At 38.0% G+C, this 19,557-nt stretch overlaps 1 protein-coding gene across 14 annotated transcripts in view; it reads right to left on the reverse strand.

The window, feature by feature from the left end:
• Positions 1–5,419: 5,419 nt before the first annotated feature.
• ERBIN (erbb2 interacting protein) overlaps positions 5,420–19,557 on the reverse strand; it is a 132,778-nt gene continuing 118,640 nt past the window's right edge. For 13 of the 14 annotated variants that reach the window (XM_075137239.1, XM_075137228.1, XM_075137234.1 and 10 more), the window contains 6 exons: positions 16,283–16,426; positions 15,317–15,448; positions 13,359–13,568; positions 12,103–12,195; positions 11,437–11,511; positions 5,420–8,659 (listed from right to left, as the gene is read on the reverse strand). In XM_075137239.1, coding sequence (XP_074993340.1) covers positions 8,552–8,659; positions 11,437–11,511; positions 12,103–12,195; positions 13,359–13,568; positions 15,317–15,448; positions 16,283–16,426 — 762 coding nt within the window. In that variant the 3' untranslated portion in view covers positions 5,420–8,551. The remainder of the gene's footprint in view (positions 8,660–11,436; positions 11,512–12,102; positions 12,196–13,358; positions 13,569–15,316; positions 15,449–16,282; positions 16,427–19,557) is intronic. The other variant, XM_075137237.1, reaches the window with a different exon arrangement.

Genomic DNA, 19,557 nt, shown 5'->3' on the forward strand with positions numbered 1-19,557 from the left:
ACCCTTGCGTGCATCAACTCCAACCTCATCAGTCATTTCTCATTACAGTTAGCAAATGAGACAATTTTACATGATTAGTATTATGTCAGCTAACCAGCTGTTAAAATCTATTTCAATATTTATTAGTAAACCTCACTTTCGCGGTAGAGGAGCCATGGCTTTCAACTGAAGTACTTCTGGCAGAAACATTCTCAGCATATTCAAAACCAGTTGTTGATTATTCTATTGTGAGTGGAAGTTGTTGCAGACAAAAATCAATCAAATATGCTAAAATGTTAGCATGTTAGGAGCCTTGGCACAATACTTTCAAATCATGTATTTTGCCAGTGCATACCTGTAATTCAATAGAAAGCTTTTCCCCCTTTTTGTTGATTTGTTGGGTTTTTTTCTCCAAAGTTTCCTTCACAAATCATGAACATCAGCAATTGACTGAGAATTTCTCTGTAGAGCATCTGGTTCATCTGCTACCAGTTTCTCTATTATGAGATGGTCCTTGGGAAGTTTGTCCGAATTGGTATTTTCACATGTCTGGCAAACAAGAGTGAATATTCCGTCACAGTTTTTTCATTAATTTGGACAATATTGAAACATAAACAGTTCAGCAATTTGCAGCGTTTAACCATGTCTCATGAAACACGTGCAGTGCAGAGCCATATTCCGCTTTGTGTTATGCAGCTGCAAAAATAGATGTTGCAGACTACTGTAATCAGAAATCTAATTCCCGATACTCAAAAGTTTGGACCATGCAGAAAAGCTATGTCATTTCAGCAGTATCACCTTTCATGGGGAGCTGTTCTCAGCCATCTCGGGAACCTTGCCAGCCCAGTCACAGGATTTGTGTTCTCTTGCACCTTCTGGTTACATCTCTCAAACTTTTACTCAGGTATTCATGTAAATGAGAGTGGCTGAAAGTGTCCTCACTCAGCCATTACAAGCTACACGTTAACTGCATCTTTTACAGCTCAGTAATGTTTATCCATAGCTACTTAATAGATTCTTCCCTCAAGTGGGATTAATTGCAACCTACTTTTGAAATGCACAAAATCCTGTGCAGAGTATTTCTGATGTAGTCTAAAACATGTAGGTTGTAATGCTTATTTCATGTTTTCTCTTCCTTTAGGCTAAATAGCTGCTTCTTCTTCTATACGTAATTCTTATCCTTAATACAGAGCAGTATTTCAGACTGCAGTATGGAAATACAAATCACGTTCTTGCAGACAATATCAGGAAAAGCACACGCAAGAAGGCAGAGAGCTGGAAATCAGGGAGTGCGACAGAGGAGAGGGACTGGGCTGCAAGGAGGGGTGATGCTGTACTTGAAATGAGGCTCTTAGAAAGCGGTAGAAGAGCGGGGCTCCTGGGAACCGTCTGAGAAACTTGAGGGTACCTGCTGCAGCCAGGTATGAGGTAAGGGGAGCCACAGGGCTGTGGACCTGGGGAAGCTCTGGCAGCTTCTAGCGAGCATGGTCAGCAGCCCTTGACGCAGGGTGCCTGGAGCCTTTGTTGCAGCTTCCCCTGCTTCAGGAGGGTGATGCTCCCACTCTTTTAACTGGTGCTAGGGAGAGGCCTCTGTCAGAGCTTGCTGGATCAGAGGGAGTGCCTGGGGCCTCTCCTGGACCTCTCCTGCAGGAGGTGCGCTGCTGTTGGAGAGCTGTGCTGCTAAGCAGAGGAGTTATGGAAGTCAGCAGGCTGCGCAGTATCGGAGAGAGAACAGGATCTCCTTAAGACTCTGCAGCTTCAAGAGCCCTGGACCCCCACCGCAGTGCAGACCTGGGCAGAGTCTGTCACTAGCAGAACTGCAAGTGGAAAATCAGTGGAAGGCAATGGCTGGAAGCTGGTGTCTTCTGGCACCACGTGAAAGGCTCTTGCTCCACCACCCTCAAAGCTGAGGAAGATCTGAAGGTGCTTTCAAGCAAAGGATCTGGGCAGAATGACCGCCAGCCATGCCAGATCACCTGGAGGAAACAGTGGGTGATGTAGTGGGCAACTCCCTGCTGCGGGGCACAGAGGCACCCATCTACTGACCTGACCCACTGGCTACAGAAGTTTGCTGTTTGCTGGAGGACCAGATCCAGGATGTTGTGGAGAGACTGCCAAAGCTTGTCCAACCCTCTGACTATGGCCCCCACCATTCTCCCATGTGGACACCAGCAATACCTCCAGGGGCAACCAGGAGAGGATCTATCCCCCCCAGTCTCTGGGGGGAGGGTCAGGGGTGTGGGGACCCAGGTACTCTTCTCCTCAGTCCTGCTCGTGAGGGGAGAGGGCATGAGGAGGAGCGGACTGGTACTGAGCATCAAGAATTGGGTGCAGAGCTGAGGTCAGCAACACAGTTTTGGTTTCTGTCACCATCCGATCCTCTCTGAGGACGAATGTCTGCTTGGACAGATGGGATCCACCTCACTAAGTGGTGGTGAGGATGTAGTAACTCTTAAGGTTCGCTGTCGTGGTTTAACCCCAGCCGGCAACTGAGCCCCACACAGCCGCTCTCTCACTCCCCCTCCAGTGGGATGGGGGAGAGAATCAGAAGGGTAAAAGTGAGAAAACTCGTGAGTTGAGATAAAGACAGTTTAATAGGGAAAGCAAAAGCCACGCACACAAGCAAAGCAAAACAAGGAATTCATTCACTACTTCCCATCGGCAGGCAGGTGTTCAGCCACCTCCAGGAAAGCAGGGCTCCATCACGCGTAACGGTTACTTGGGAAGACACACGCCATCCCTCCAAACGTCCCCCCCTTCCTTCTTCTTCCTCCAGCTTTATATGCAGAGCATGATGTCATATGGTATGGAATACCCCATTGGTCAGTTGGGTTAGCTGTCCTGACTATGCTCCCTCCCAGCTTCTTGTGCACCTGGCAGAGCATGGGAAGCTGAAAAATCCTTAGCTAGTGTAAATGCTACTTAGCAACAACTAAAACATCAGTGTGTTGTCAACATTATTCTCATCCTAAATCCAAAACACAGCATCATACCAACTACTAGGAAGAAAATTAACTCTATCCCAGCTGAAACCAGGACATTCACATAGTTAAGTAATCATATTTTCTCTAGACATCACTTTCAAAAACGTGTCAAGTCTAGAAATTTGAAGTATTTTCACTATTGGAACATACATTTGTACAGAAACTGTGTGTGCACCTCCCCTGGATGATCTGAAAGCCCCAGCTACTGGATGAATAGCACAGATAGCTGTAGAAAGCTTTATTTCTTAAACAAAAATAAACTACACAGACAGCAATATGATGTGAAATGTAATATGCAATTAATTTTTATCAGTTTCCAGCAGCTTTTTTTCTTAGCTCGTTATTATAAAAGCTTCCTCTCCCTGCCAACAGTCATCAGTAGTTTTCTTTAGTCTCCATAATCCTCATAATTATAAGAAGAATCAGATGGAGACATGTCACAGAAAATTAAATCAGGTATTTTATTGCTTACTTGTTGAGGATGAATAAGAATGTGAATTAAAAACAGTGGGTTCCCAACCCTAGAAGCAACTGCCTCATAGATACATAATGCTTCTATCAGCTGGTTGCAGTAATGCTGCTGTACATTGAAGATCATTCTGCTTAGTGAAACAGTAACATTTAGCAACTGTCAGTTCAAGTATAAAATTAGAAATTTCTAAAAAACATTCACTGTTACATGGACTAAGCAAGAACTACCTAAATGACCTCTGCTATGATAAGTATGCATCGATGCTTTAGTGGAACAGCACATCAGGTTCATTCATTCCTGACAAATGTGAACATACTCTTAAAATTTGTCAAATGCAGTGAGAATATAAAAGATGTCACTTAAGATACAATTCTGTGGAGCAAGTAAATACAAACCCAGTTTTTCCAAAATCACCTGCTGTGGCATAAGGTTTTCTTTTTGAATGTTTACTTCCAAATCCAAGTTGTAAGGCAGAACATGACCTGCATTTGGCATTAGCCAAGCGTTCAATGTAAGACTTGTTTTTTGTCTTGCGTTGAAGGCAGTTTAGAAACTTAACAGTTTATCCTCTTGGAAAGAGGGAAAGAACACCAAAAAGCCCCTGAAAAACCCAGAAATGAAGCACTTGTGTGATCTGAGATTCTCCCATGGCACAGAGGCACTTGGGGCCAGCTTTATTTGATACAGTCCTGTCACAAGTAGAGCAATTCTTGCAGAAAATGTATGCAAGGAACAAGGAACTCTAGGTCCAAACTTAAAAAGCAATAAAGGAATAAAGACAGGACTTCAGTTGACCAGTGTATGATCTTAAATAGAAATTTTTTACTTGTCTTATTTTCGCTACTTCAGTTTTTCCTATAACAACTCTTTTAGACACGGGCAGTTTTATAGTGCAGTTGTAATTTTTGGTGTAGTGGAACCGCAGTTTCAAGGTAGTCTCACAGGTGCTGCAACAGAATCTTCTGGACACATTCTAAAATTTCATTTAATCCAAGGCAACAGAAGTAACACACCAAAAATACACTTTCTCTCTGAAAAAGTGCCTCCAGTCAGAAAAGCACAAGTTGGACCCAGCATTCTCACGTGCTTGATGAAAAAGTAAACTGTTGAGTTATGAAATAAAGTAGGAGACCAAAGGCTCAGTTGTACAGGAATGAGGCTTACCTAACAAATAATACCTGTGAAATGGAAAAGAATAAATTTGAAGTCTGATGCATTTGAAGTCTGAAAAGACAACAAAAAGGTTTTCAAAAAGAGAGGTCACAAGGGAAAAATGAAGGGGGGAAAAATTCCAAAGTCGAAGTAGGGCGCAGATACAGAAAACCTTAAATAAAGGAGGGGCCCAATGCTCCAGGGTCATCAGGACTGTAACCTGTTATAGTTAGAATCAGTTTTCTGTGTGGAGGAAGTAGGAAGTCAAGTAGTGAGTGATATTGATATGCCAGATCCACATATACAGGGAAAAAAGACTAAAACAGTTTGTGTTACTACATAGTCAGGTGGTTTGTGGTTTCCAAGAAAACTGGATGTAAACCTGCGTTTACCTCTCCTGTGAAATTCTGTGCCTAGCTCTTCACTTTCTTTACCACGTAACCCTTGTACATGTCACCAGAACACGCTCAAGACACTCTTAATTTTAACCCTGCTCCTTGGCTTAGTCACCCCACTCTGCTATTGAAATTACTTAGTTTGCATCAGATAAAGACGACTCATCTCTTTAGGAGAGAAGCCACTGGCTGCCCTAGCTGAATTCATTGCACGACTGGGTTATTCACAAAAGTATTTCTTTATTGTGAATAACCCAGTCCTTGCAATGAAATCACCCAGAGCAGACGCCAGGGCACTGAGATGCACAGAGCCAGAAACACAAATAAGACTTTACTAATGTATATTGATAGAGTAGTAAGGTCTACACAAACTAGAGAAGAATAAAATGGTGTTATGGAGAATTTCCTAGAACTTAAATAAGTCAACTACACACAGCTTTAAAGAGCATTAGTTTATTATCTATTCTCCATGTGTTACCTCAGAAACAGTCTAATTATATACAAAAATTTGGAATGTTGAATAAATGCTGATCAATAAAAACATTTCGTAGCTGTTGACAAGGGAATATTTCTAAACAAACCCAAAATAATCATAAAGGTTTGATTCTGTGTGTTGTTTATTGCTATGTTTGTGTTCATAGAATGCTTTCAAGTATATACACATTTTTTTTAACTCCAGTCCAAAAAAGAAACTAAAAAATATTTACATAATAAATATGTGGGAGACTTCATCTTTTCATTACATCAGTTGAACTGATTCTTTAATGAACTATTAAGAATAGAAAGAATTAACAGAATTTGCATCAACTCATTGCCATGCTGAGTAACTTAGGCTGCTGATGGATTTTATTCTATTCAAAATGTAGTTTAAGATGCATTCAAAATGAAAAGTGCTGATACTGTCTCTCCTCCTGCTGAATCCTGGCTGGACTAGTTCAGGGGACATCTTTCTCCCACTCTCTGCAAAATCATCTAGTTTAACATGTGTTCACCTTTATACACAGACACTGAAGGAACAAACACATTTCAATCCACTGAGAACTCCAACATTTACTGTGTAAAATCAGCATAATCCATGTTTTATTAGATGGTTAATTTGCTAATTTACTGAAGACAAGCTTTGGCCAAGTATTTCCACAAGAAGTACTAAACTTCTTGCTTATAAATCTCTACTTCTATAGTTCTACCATAGCCAAACCAGTTTTGGTAGAATTTTCCTGTGATACATAAGTCGGAAAATTAAGAGACACAACAACATTTAAAACTTCTGTTACCATTAAAGCAAAATACAATACAGTATAATTCCTCAATGATACATTTAAATGTACTGCAAAATGTATACAAAGTCAGTCCAAGATCAGTAAAGAATCAGTTCTGCTTTTTGGACTTTTCCCTTCCCAAAGATACAGGTTATGTTGAAGACCAAGGTAATTTAGGACTAGTCTGTATGCATTCCCTTTAAAAGGCAGTGTGTGATAAAAATAACATGATTAGAAGTAATGAACACGTGATGTGAACATTTTGCATTTTCAATAAAAAAATAGAAACTAAACAACAAAACACATCTTAGAAAGGGAACACTGAAGCCTGCCATTATATAGCTATGTTTCTCATTCTTTTCTTTGAAGATTAACAGCACACAGAAAATAAGTGAATTTTATCAAAATACAGCACATTTCTGCTAATATATCAAAAAAATCATTTTCTATGTAAATATTAGTGAAAATCAACTAAAAAGAATTAAAATATACAAAGTGTTAAAGGGTTTCAATTAAAATTATTAGAACTATACACAGTACAATAAGCAATAGTTAACATCTTTGAAAGAAGTGCAATAATATTGGAGTTCACTTATGTAAAAAGTACTGCCTGTTTATTACCGCTAGCTATGTATAATTCCTCTCTCTTCCAGCTCATTGTCCCAAAACTAAAGGAGGCTGGTGTTTTTGCTAGCTTTATTAAAAGCTTTTACTTTTGTACACATGGGTTGAAAAAAGCAACTTAGACCTGTCTCAAACTAAAAACTTGTATGTAATTAGAAATGAACTGCAATAACTGAATATTGCTCCAATGACAGGCTAATCATTAGCCCTGATTAAAAACAGTTATTGGTCTTCTATGGCACTTTTCCCTGGTCCATAACAACCATGTATTAATTATCACTGCAGGTTATGCAGTCTCTATTCAATTACAAAGGAGAAAGAGAAAAATAAAGTTAATGTTTCTGGTAAACAAAATTAATAGAAGCATAATTGAATATTTTATACAGTAATCAGGAACAAAGGCAGCCTGTGGTAAATCAATATTACATTAATATAGTTAGAAACCCTTTAATGACTCTGAAGTGTCTAGTTCACATTTGATGTTACCTGTAGGAGCAGCCCTTTAAGAAACATCATTACGAACGGGTGGGTTGTGAGTACACCCTCCCTTTGCTCTCTATCTCACCACAGCAATTCTCCATCACTGTTCAAAGTTTCACAAACGTGCTTTGGTTACCTAGCTCCATGCGTATAGTTTCCTTTTTGATCAACAAGGCAATGCAAAGGCCAAGCAAAATCGAGATGTCTTTCATAACCCTTCCTGCGTAATTTACTTGGTTTGTGTTTAAATATATATTACAGGCAACAACGTTAAAAACTGGCCATTTCAGTTTCATTTTTAAAATCTCTAAGGTTAAAATGGAGTACTTTTTATAAAGTAAAAGTATCACCATTTGCACAAAATTGGGGATTTCCACAGCAGAGAAAAACCTCTGGGCACATTTCCACAGTACAGTTGAAAAAATTACGTATGCAAGAAAACCCAACTAAACATGAATCACATGTGGCAAATGAATATTCAATGACTACATTAAGAACAAATCCTGTAGAATATCACAAATTTATAGTTACAGTCTTCCTAAAAAACACCGTAAGCTTTTATTGCATTTTCTATTGGTAGACGTACACTCCAGAACTAAACACTTTTTCTTCTTTCCTGATTCCAGATCTAGATAGCAGATAGTTGTTTCACCTGACCTTTGTTCTGTCCAACCAGCACCACCTTCCATCTACCCATTCATCTATACAATGTGCACATAGCAAAGCCAACATTTCATACCTCCTGTCCGTATCTACAGAAGTGGTTTCAGCATAACACATTAATATCTGGTGAATAAAAATAAAGGCAATAAACAGCTACAGGACAGACAGCCCTGCCGTCTGTCCATTGGCTACAACCGAGGCTTCGCAAAGTCTTGCACAAAGTTTAGTAATGTGCATGAATTATCCAAAAATAAGCCTACCATGTGTACAAAAAAACAACACAGGTTTGTTCTTAGAGGAGTGATCCTTAGATTGCTATAATGCTTAAAAACAAGTTTATTCACCATATGCATTTCCAAAATGATTTCCTGTACGTTCTATACAGTGGTTTTTCCCCCTTTAACCACAAGTTCAGTATTTCCTGTACAAATTTTGATCATAATTCTTTTCAAGTTCCTTTCGTGTATAAAAATAGGCAAAATATTCAGTTTCCCATAAGTCTTTCAATGAATCCTGCTGGCTTTTCCCCCCAATCCATAGTATTTATGAAGAAACTTCTCGCACAATGATGAGTTCCACTGCATTCTGAAAAGTCTTTAGCAAAGATACTGCTTGTCCATGATCAATATTGATGAAGCTGTATCCATTAGCCTAAAAAGAAATATTTAAAATTGAAAATTACAGTCTCATATGCCATGTTAGTGAAACGTGTCTCATATTTCATGTTAGCTTATTTAAACTTTAAGGTTTAAAATAACCAAATTCTATATGAATGCAGACAATAAAACACTGCGGATTTGCAGATTACATTGTTGATGCGAGTTGAACATGTACCTGTATGCTACAAGAAATTAAACTACTGTGTTAGCCTTGGAAGAATTTTGCCCCAAAGGTATTGCAAATAACCAGAAGAGAAAACTGAACTTTAAACCATTAACATCAGCCATCTAATTCATCAGCGTTAATACAGCCACACACAAGCAAATGCAGTACAAATGATACATCCCAATTTAAATATCAGAATATTAGAAATGCCATTTGTGATAAATTAAAACTATTGAAGCCTTTAACAAAAAACATTAATGGCACTGGGAAACATTTTAGGGTGTGAAACCTCCTGAGGTCACCCCCAGCTTGAATTTTCCTATCACTCTAAACAACATTGTCATTCTTGGGACAGGTTTGGCTTGAAAAACACAGGCAGGCCTAAGTGGCCTACGAAAGACAGGGAAAACATGGCTATGGTTCAACTTCTCAGGGTGTACTACTGCAAATTCATGTTCAGTCTGGGTGCTAAAATCTTGCAGAAGGACAGATTCTTTAAACTGTTATTTCTTCCAGCTGTGCATCCCACCTTTCGCCCTGAGCTACTGCCCCTTATGTGGCAAGAGAGGGAACTGGTCGTGTGCTGTGCACCTTAGCTGTGCCATTTTGGAGTTGCAGTTCCTTATCGCATCACCGAACGCTTGCTGTTGCTACCAGCCAAATCCTTTGTCATAAAGGCAGTGGCTTTTAAATCTGTCTAGGGTTGCAGAGACAGATTTACATATAGACTGTTCTATATGTAAAAGTGGCAATAACCCTTCGAAATCATCATCTGTACAGAATGTCCTAGCCTTAACCTAATATGCAACAGTATCTTGAGACTTAGATGCAATTATCTAGTCACTGGTCATGTAGAATATTTTTATTAGACATATGTATTAGACACACATTATTATATGCATGCCTAATACCTGTTTTACAGAGAATGTTGCAAAATCAAGCATAGCAATGTCATTTTGGGAGAGATGATATTCAGGCAAAAACTGCAGAAGTTAGCTAAGTGGCAACACGACAGAGTAGGACTGTCATTACATCATCACTGGGATTATCACGGGTATAAAGAATATGCTGTTACACAAAAAAATATTCTTAGTTATGAGAAGTGAAACAGCCTGTAATTGTCTAAGCTTGCAAATGCAACTTCTCCTTCAGCTCTTTTTCAAACTATGCATTCCTCATTAAACAAAAAGCAAAACCCAGCAGTGGCGACATGACAAAAGGAAACTTCATTATAACTGTCGTGCCGACAAATGAAATTCCATAAAGACAGGAGTAAACCATTAAAACAAAAGTCACCTTTCACACATGTTCCACTCTATAAATAAGTAACAAATATGCTACCAGTATTTTCAAAGGTTTAACATGCTGCTTGTTCCTGTAGGGTGTGTTGGAGGGTTACCCCCATCCCTTGAAGTCATCTACATCGTAAGAGAACTAGGACCTTTCTCGTCCCAGTGAGGAAGAACAAGTACAGAATTATTTACCATGCTCAAAACCAAGCCATCTTTTAGTTGGAACGACTTGATCTCAGTTTAGTTTTCTTGTGTGCTTTTTGGCTTTATCTTTCATTCAAAGGATTAGGCTGTGTTTTCAGTTTGGCTTTGCTTTAAAAATCTGTTCACACAATGTTGTGGTTTAATTGAGATACTAGCAGGTTTTTTGTTAGGTTTTGTTTTGGGTTTGTTTTCTTTTTTTAGAAAACTGAAATGCAGCAGAGTCGACTCTATCAACATTCTCAAATCAGTAATGTGGTGAATAATTAATAATTTTTAACAAGCTCTGCAACTTTAAGGGTGGCTACAGCACTGTTCAAATGTCCTGCTAGCCCGCTTCCCTAAGAAAGTGAGGCTTTTATAATCCCCTCATCCATTTCCCGGACCCCTCCCCAAATAGCTTATGAGCTCATTGGACAACTTCAAACAAACCTGACAGAGGAGAGGTCTGAAAGGTACCTACTTCCTACAAAAAAGAGCTGCACAGCTGCAGCCGAGAAGCCACGGCTCCTGAAGTAACCCACTTGGCTCGCCAGCAGCAGATGGGGCAGCCAGGAGGTACATGCTGAGACCAGGCAGACATCCGCCAGCCAAGAGGCAGCGTCTGCCAAGCGCTTGCACACGTCCAGTCTGTCAGCTGGGGGAGAGGCAGCAAAGACTGGCAGGAACTGCAGGATGGAGGGGGATGTAACAGCACGGTGCAGCTGAGGAGGGGGGTTGTGAGGGGCAACTGCTGGTGTTCAGACAACACGTTGTTCACAACATCGCATGTGAATGACCAACGGTTAAATAACTGAATGACAGTAAAGCCTAATGAAATGCTCACATTCCATCTTGAATGACAACATTAGGCCTGGTTTTTTGTCTTTAAAAGTGTGAAAAATGTTCAGAGTTTGAAAAAATGATCAAACTGATTAATGCTTCAGCTCTATCACCTATCCTAATGTTAGGTGGAAGAAAATTAAAAGTATCATCCCAGAATATAAGAATGCTTCTGGAAAAGATACTGGCAACCTATCTAATAATTAAAGATTCTGCTCTTAGAAAAAGGTGCAAACTAAAAATGAACTGGTACATTACACAAGCTTGTTAATTAGATGACCACAGTACCTGAATTATTTTATCTCCAGGCTGCAATAACTTAGATGCTGGTCCTTCTGGTTGCACTCTGGTTACAAATATACCCTTGAAAAACAGAGGTGGAAAACATTTTTGACAACTTATTTCATGAATAGTAGGGTAGCATGAAAACAGATGTAATTCAAAACATTATTTCAATTTTCCATCTTAAGTAGTAAAGAATGTAAAAAATTATTCTACAGTTCTACTGGCTTTTGTGACTGCCTTCCTTTTCTGATGTTAAATCCAGCAGAATTGCCTTTAAAGGGCAAATTCTGGTCTGCCTTTGTTTACCTTGGCAGATGTATATATTAAGATGAATTATCAACCACCAGAAATAAGGCTGTAGCCAAAATCATGTTCTCTTTTAAGAGGCTTCCTAATCATAAACTCCATAATTCACTATCTCAAACCTGCTGACTGATATCTGGAACTATGCAAGAACCACTCAGCTAGAATAATCCTCTGTGTTGTCATATGACCACTGTGGTCATCTACCACCTTGATTTTCCATATCATTTGTCCCCAGTTTTCTCCCTCCAGTCCTGGAGTTTAGTGGTTTAGGGAATATATGTACTTCCCCCCGCTCCCTTTGCGAAACACTAGAAACATTATTAATCAGAATGATTTTAAGATGCATTACTATAAAATACTCACATCATCTTCAGGTCTGAATGGATTCCCTCTACCACCAACTCCTCCTGATATACTAAATCCAAGTTCTGGATCCTTGTCAATTCTCACTCGAATCTAAGTAGTTACAACCACAGTTAGATGAACTGGCTGAAAATCTGCATTCAAAGCTACTGTAATGAAATTATTACTAAGGAATTCAGGTGAACAAAAGCTTTAAAAAGAAAAAATTTCAAAAAAAGCATTTGTCACAGTTCAAGAGAGTATTATCTCTCATAATATTAATTTGGAACAAGATTCCAATACAACAGCATCGTGTATCATTGTACATAAGTTTTACTCCAATATCACTATTATTATAATCATAGTTCATGTGGGCTTTAAATTCAGAGATATTTAGATATCGTGTTAAATGAATTTAATGCCCCCAGCAAAAAACATGGTTCCTATGAGAGAACCTGTTCCTCCTATTTCTTTGCTACCTCTAGCTGAATTTTAAAAATCAAACCTCATTCCTACTTTCACTCTAAGTTCTACGTAGCCAATACTGTGTCCCCTTTCTCTTGCCAGAATAATTGACTAGAAAACTTATTTTACACAAGAAGTGGACATTCTTATTCTAGCACAGAATGGAAACATAGTTCTCAGTATTTTCTCAAAAATACCAAAACAATACAGAGGAAACATCCTGTGTCCAATAGCAAAAAGAAGGTTGCCACCATTGCCATTAAATTGTATAAGAATTTCTTACCCACATCTGTCTATCATAAATAGAACTGATAATTATCAGGCATGCATCAGATGCTCACACTTCTTTTATCCTGGCTTTTGCTTATGGATGCACATTTTTACATTTGCAGGTTTTTGAACCATTCTGAATAGCAATGAATAAATGCAAAGTACTCTAAGTTGTACTGCTACTTTGTATTTTTTCAGTTACTAGATAAATAATGAGTTGGTGATCAATAAATGCAGTTGAGAAATACATTTCTAGCTCAGTAAAAGGATGCAAGCTTAAGTTTCTGGTACATTCTGTTAAAAATCTACCACATGTCTCTCTTAAAATGTTCACATAAAAAGTAAAAAGAACTCAAAACTAGAAGTAATGTGTGATTTCAGTAGTAGAACTGCACTGAGATAACGCTGTCTTCTGCTGGAGATAAATTCCTGTATGATTTCTGTTACCATCTACAGAGAAATGCTAATAAACGAAAACAATCTAACAATTCACTGCCACTAACAGACAGATGTCATACTGTCAAGTAAGATTTTATTCTTACCTCTTGCTTTGCCAACTCGTGGCTTTGTCTGGGAGAACACTGGGACTGGGTATAGGAAGGCTGGTGGGCAACTTTCAACATGAGATAATCAATTAACTGCTCTCTAGATGGATGTCTTGCTACAGATGATTGAGGAGGGAGATGATGGACTTGGCTGTAGTTTGCCTGAGGTCTTTGAGGCTGGCACATCTGTCCATTTGTCAAAGGTATCTGAATAAAACATGAATACTCTGTGTCATACATTTTATAAGCAGTGATCCTCAATTTCTCCTTTATTATTTCAATATTTCTCATACTTGACTGTTTTTAATTTTAGGAACGTTACTAAAACTACTCTTCTGGATCATGTACAATTAGACTTAATTTTCTTTATAGTCATCAGCTCTGATCTCCTGAGAACAAATCTGAAAAACAAAACTTACTTTGAGTGCTAATCTAGTACAACAGACTAGACAGTCTTTGCTTTTAGCACTTGTTTCCCTGAGTTATCCCAACCATTATTTTCTAGCAGTGCAACTACAGTAGTGACACTTGGTTGATATAATTATAGTTTGCATTTTTATTGCATAAAATTCAGAGATTTTGTAACAATTGCCAGTACATCATACACAAAATAAAAATCCCACACAGCTAGCAGACAGAAATTATATGCTCTCCGAGCATCTTTTGGTGCCCACTTCACAAGAAAACCTTCTGAGCAAATTCACATACAAGCTCAAGATTTTAGTATCAAAACTGTAATGATATTTCCAGTAACTGTTATTCTTTTGTAAACACATCTGTCACTGACTTGATGGGTATACGGATGACAAACAGCAGTAAGATACACAACTGTCAAGACATACAGCGCATTCGAACTATTTCACTAGGAATTATGCTGGAGATGACAATGTTTTTTAGTGGAGCCTCAGAGTTACTCTTCAGCTCTGCAGCTGCGTTGAGATGGACAGCCTTTTCCCTCCTCGCCCATATGCCTCGCACTCTTACCTAGCCTAAGTAATCACTCATCTGTTGGTACGATTCTCACATTCCAAAAATGCTACAGTCTTGAGTTACAGATTTTTTCTGCCTGCCACCACTATCCCATTAGTTACAGGATACAAAGATATTAAAATACTCTCTCTCTCAATATTATAAATAACTGAAACGTGTGAATCTCAACCTTTAACCATGCTATGAATGGACACATATCAGAATCTATTCTGTTAACATGAGTCTTTTATAACAAAGTGATTCTGAGAAATGGTAATGTCTGTATATATACATCTTTTAGTTTATTCACAGATCAGATGTATTCAATTTACACGATTTTCTACTGCCTTTTCTGAAAAACTGAAGCATGACAGGGAAACTACTTTTTGTCACATTGCCAGAGGCAGAGTTTATATAGGCAACATGTATCAACAGCTATCCAAATTCCTATTATCCAGTGTCTGTAGAAATGCAACTGAAATTACTGAAGTTATAAAAAGAAAATCAATTGCTGCATCTTAGTAATTTACAAGCATCCATTTAGTTTCATTGTAGTAAGTCCTGCCTGTATAGATGGTCCTTAGAGCTGAGTACAGAATGTCTCCTACAAATTCTAGTTTATCATCACAATTTCATCACAACAGATTTCAAGTATGTTCTTTAAAAGTTTTAATCATCTTCAGATTGCTTTCCTGAAATCATCTGCCATATTCCAATTTCCACTTGCAATTATGTCTTTTGCTGCAAATTTCTTCTTTCAAAGCCACTGCTGAAGAAAAACGAGAACTATTCCCCTGCGTATAGTTAACGATATTGTCTTCCAAAAAGAGGATGTTATTTCATTTATGCCACCTTCGAGACCTGAGTTTTAAAGAAGCCCCAGTTCCAACTGCTATCCCAACATATGTTTCTACTACTAATAAAAAGATATATCCTTACAAATAATAATAAGTATATCCTACCCATGGTGTCATGTAGATAATTACCTGCACAGCTATTTTCTTCATGCTGTCTGGAGGAACATCTTTGAGACTAAGTGTGGCAGATGAGTAATTCTGCTGTCCTGAAATGAATACATCATCCTGGCATTGGTCTCCTGGAGTAGAAGCCTGGGGATGCTTTAAACAGAATGGAGCAAAAAAGACAACTGTCTTCATATAATTCAAACTAAAAGATTCTCATAAGCCCAGAATAAAACATCTTAAGGGCTTTATTGTTCTTTATCTTCTTTGATTAACTAGTACATTGTTTGTGTGGAAAATCTTATTAGTCAAGACACCACACCCATAAAATATTGATGGATATTTACAAAAACTAGCAACTGCAGAGGTGTCTTTGATCACCGATAAATTGATAAGAAAAGTCAACAAATGTTAAGGACTGCCTATTCAGGGATTCATATGGTTAAAAGGAGTCTTCTGTTGACTTTATCCTGCTCACTATGGATACCATAACATCACTCAGGATGCTCAGAGTTAAAGAGTCATTTCCTCACATTTTTTTACAAACTAAAAATATTACTTTTCTTGAATGCCTGAAGTATCTTACACTACAGTTTACATCATCAGAATTAGTTTGGGGGAGGAAAAAGCCTAATAAGATTTTGTCAAACCTTTATCAACCTAGGTTAAATTCAGAATGGTAATCTCTTGTTCACATATGTACAAGGAAACCAGACAGTTTTATGTATGTTCAACCATTTATAAAAGCCAATTAAAAAATTCAACTTCATGACATTAAACTGAAAAGCCCTGCAGTAAGTTTAAGGCATATGAAGTGAAGGCAAGGTATTTGATTTAATGCCTATAAAAAAATTCCAACACATAAATTACATTATTTTTATCGAAAGCATTGTCCATATGTAAAAGGATAATTCCGTCAATTTAAGAACACCTCTCACAGTTTATTCTTTCCCCCTCTATATATTGCAATAGCCTCCTGTAGGTACTCACTCGAACAATGTGCACACCAGAACCTCTTCCGTCTGCAACACTCAAGGCAACACTACCCTGGCTGCCATGCAGATCCCTAGAGCTGCCATAGTGAAAGCTGCTAACTGCAGCATAATTGGAATTAAAGGACCTAGACAGCATGCTCTGAATAAAGAGGGGACAGATTTAACACAGAGATTAGTGCAGCATGCATAAACCACGAGACATGTTATACATAGACTAATACAAACATATTCCATTGTCATGCAAGATAAAAACCATGCAAGAACAGTACCACCGTGATGTATAAAACACTATTCAGTGATCCCTATTTACCTTTATTTACTGTAAATCAGCATGCAATCATCACTTAACATGCAGAATTACATGTAAATAAAGTCATTCAAATGTTCATGTGTCTGGAAAAATAACAAAGGTGCACAGCTTATCAAAATTTCTAGGTTTTTATTAAATTTGCTACATATCAAATATGTTGTAGGAAGAGAAGCTGGCAGTCAAGATAAATGCCTGTGGAAAACCATCTAATTACCAGTTATTATTTTGTCTCATTTTTCCCCCTATTACTGATACAGCACAAATAAAAATTTACATAGAGACAGAGATTTGACTGTTTGATTGGGTTTTCTTGCTATTGCAATGCTGTCAACCTCCGCAATGCATTCCAGTAACACTTCATTCAAGAATGTGAACGAGCCTCATTTAAAAAAAAAGGGCTCGAAAGAAACCTCAGATTCCACCCCTGTGGCACTGAAGGCAATCAAACAGGTAATATGAACTCAAGGATAGAAGTGATAGTGGTTTTGTTTTGAGCTTCATTACCTTGCAAACCTGACCTCTGCAATATTGGCAAGGGTAATAGAAAGAAAGCAGTAGGCATAATCGTCTTGCCACCATGGACTTTTGTAGTTGTAAGAACAAAAAAAAAAAAAAAAAAAAAAAAAGGACTGCACAAAAGAAGAAAAGGAAAATCCTCCATGTGCCAAATGACAAATGAAACAACCTATCTCGAGGAAGTGACAAAGACCCATTAAAAAATATGATCGTAGTAAAAGATATACCACAAAGCATCAAAACCCAGCAAATTAAAAGTTTTGGGTTTTTTTTATAAAGTTTCTAATTTTTCCAAGTAAAAAAAAGAAAGAAAAAAGGTCAAAATACATATCATTTGACTAAGACACTGCAACAACTCTTACCTGAATAAATACATTTTGGTGTTTGTCTGTTGACTACATATACTAGTTTGATTTTGAAAATAGTCACTAGTCCTCAGCCTGACATTTGCTCTTTCACACTAGCATTATCTTGTGAAACTAAAACTTGTTTAATAATCAAAGTCATATGCCTCTGCATATTCATACTCCCCAGATGCTCTGGTAGCACAGTCATTGGAAACTCCCTTGGAAAACAGTATTTACTGACAACACTTGGCTTTTCTTGGCCAAGACTCTTGGATAACCTCTCACTCAATGGCATAGTGAGCCTTCTTCATATTCCTCTTCTACATCTCCCCTCTTTTCTATTCAGTGGATTTTTCAAGCTTCCAGACAAGCCTCCAGAGGCTTTCCCTGTCTTGGGAGGAGAAGAATGTACTCAGCATTCAGGTCTCTCTTTACTAAACATTCAATCTGAGCTTTCAGACCAAACGCGCAGATGAAACTGCCAAAGCCAGTTTTCCTTAGCTCCTTAGTGCCTCAAAGCATCTTCTTACAACTCTTCTCAAAATAGTCTCTATAATTAGCCAGGTGCCCTTCTTCCCCCACTTGTACAGGCAACTCCCTGAAGTCTCCTTACAGGAAGCTCCTCTCAGAGGCTCCCATCTCTCTGAATCTTCTGTAAGTGGCAAAAAGACAGCTAAAAATAGGAAGAATGCATGGTGAGACTAGAAAGCTATCTTCTGAAAGTGTCTCTAGCAGACCATCTTACTATAAAGATCCCTAGATCCACTTGATTCACTCTTCTCTTAGAAGGACCCAAACAGATGGTCAATAGATAGTGACAATCTAAGTCCAGACTTATATTTGCAATCTAAGATAGATCTGCAATAGGAGGTACTAAAATTTGTAGAGGTGTGAACTTGTCCATCAGGAATTAAGATTTCAGTTAACTCAGTTTAGTGATTAAGGTCATTAAGATTTAAGTGATCGAGGTGATTACATAGCCTGAGAGTAGTTTTATTCAGGAGTTTATAAGATCTCCTTTCTTGGTAGAGACTTTTTCCGAAGTACAAAAACTATTGTGCAGTTGATGTAGGGAAGACATAAGAAGTACTGCAAAAACCATTTCTCTCCTTCTCTACATTGGGCACAGTGTCTCAACACAAAATTAGAAGGAACCCACAAGTACAAACTGTACAGAACAAATACTGTTTAAAATTACATGGAGTTGTAAGAAAGTTTTAGTTTAACACAAGAAGAGATTCCTAGTGACAAATTTAGGAAGCATTTTTCCTCTACTTATTTTTAGCTGGGAAGAGAGAAACTGAGGCATTTGGAGTGTGAACAGTATTCCTCTTAATTTTGCTTCTCAGTATGAGCGCAATGAAGGTTGTACGTTTCCTCGTGAGATTCCTGAAGACTGCTGCAGCAGAGAAGACACTTTCAGAAATCTGAATATGCAGATGCCATTAAACCCCCTGATTTTTATTCCGATTTATTAAAAATTAAATAAGGAATAAATGTATGGTCTAAACTTCAGATTAAATATGAACGTTAATTGCAGGTACCAACTCCATTCTCCACCTGATTTGCTTCAGTGTCTTAGGGCATAATTGCCTGCAAAATGATAATTCAAATATTTGAGGCCCAAGAAATCTCATTTCAGTTACTCTAAACCAACATGCACTAACCAATATACATGCCATGTTCCACTATATTTTTGTGAAAGCTAAGTTTACTAGAAATCAGTTACTCATCCGTGAAGAACACATATTAAAAGCTACAATACATCAAGAAAAAATGGCTATGTACAAAGTAAAAAAAAGATTCAGCATATAAATCAGGATTTGTAGTCAAAATCAGCCTCTAATGGAATCAGTTTAGATGCAGGCAGTTAGTAGCATAGTCTTGGGGTTTACTTACATTCTTTTTGAATGCTGAGAGTGAGAACATATTCTCCATTTTGCAGCTTACAAGACAACTAACAATTTCAGATTTCAAAGGGTGTCTTTTGGGAATTGAAGTGCCTTAATGCATTTACTTAGGTGCAAGACAATAAACAGGGGAATTACCTAAGAGAATTTCTATTGGATAATACTGTTGTAATTTTAAGATTGGCTG

Source organism: Calonectris borealis, chromosome Z, assembly GCF_964195595.1.
Source record: "Calonectris borealis chromosome Z, bCalBor7.hap1.2, whole genome shotgun sequence".
Lineage (NCBI taxonomy): Eukaryota > Metazoa > Chordata > Aves > Procellariiformes > Procellariidae > Calonectris > Calonectris borealis.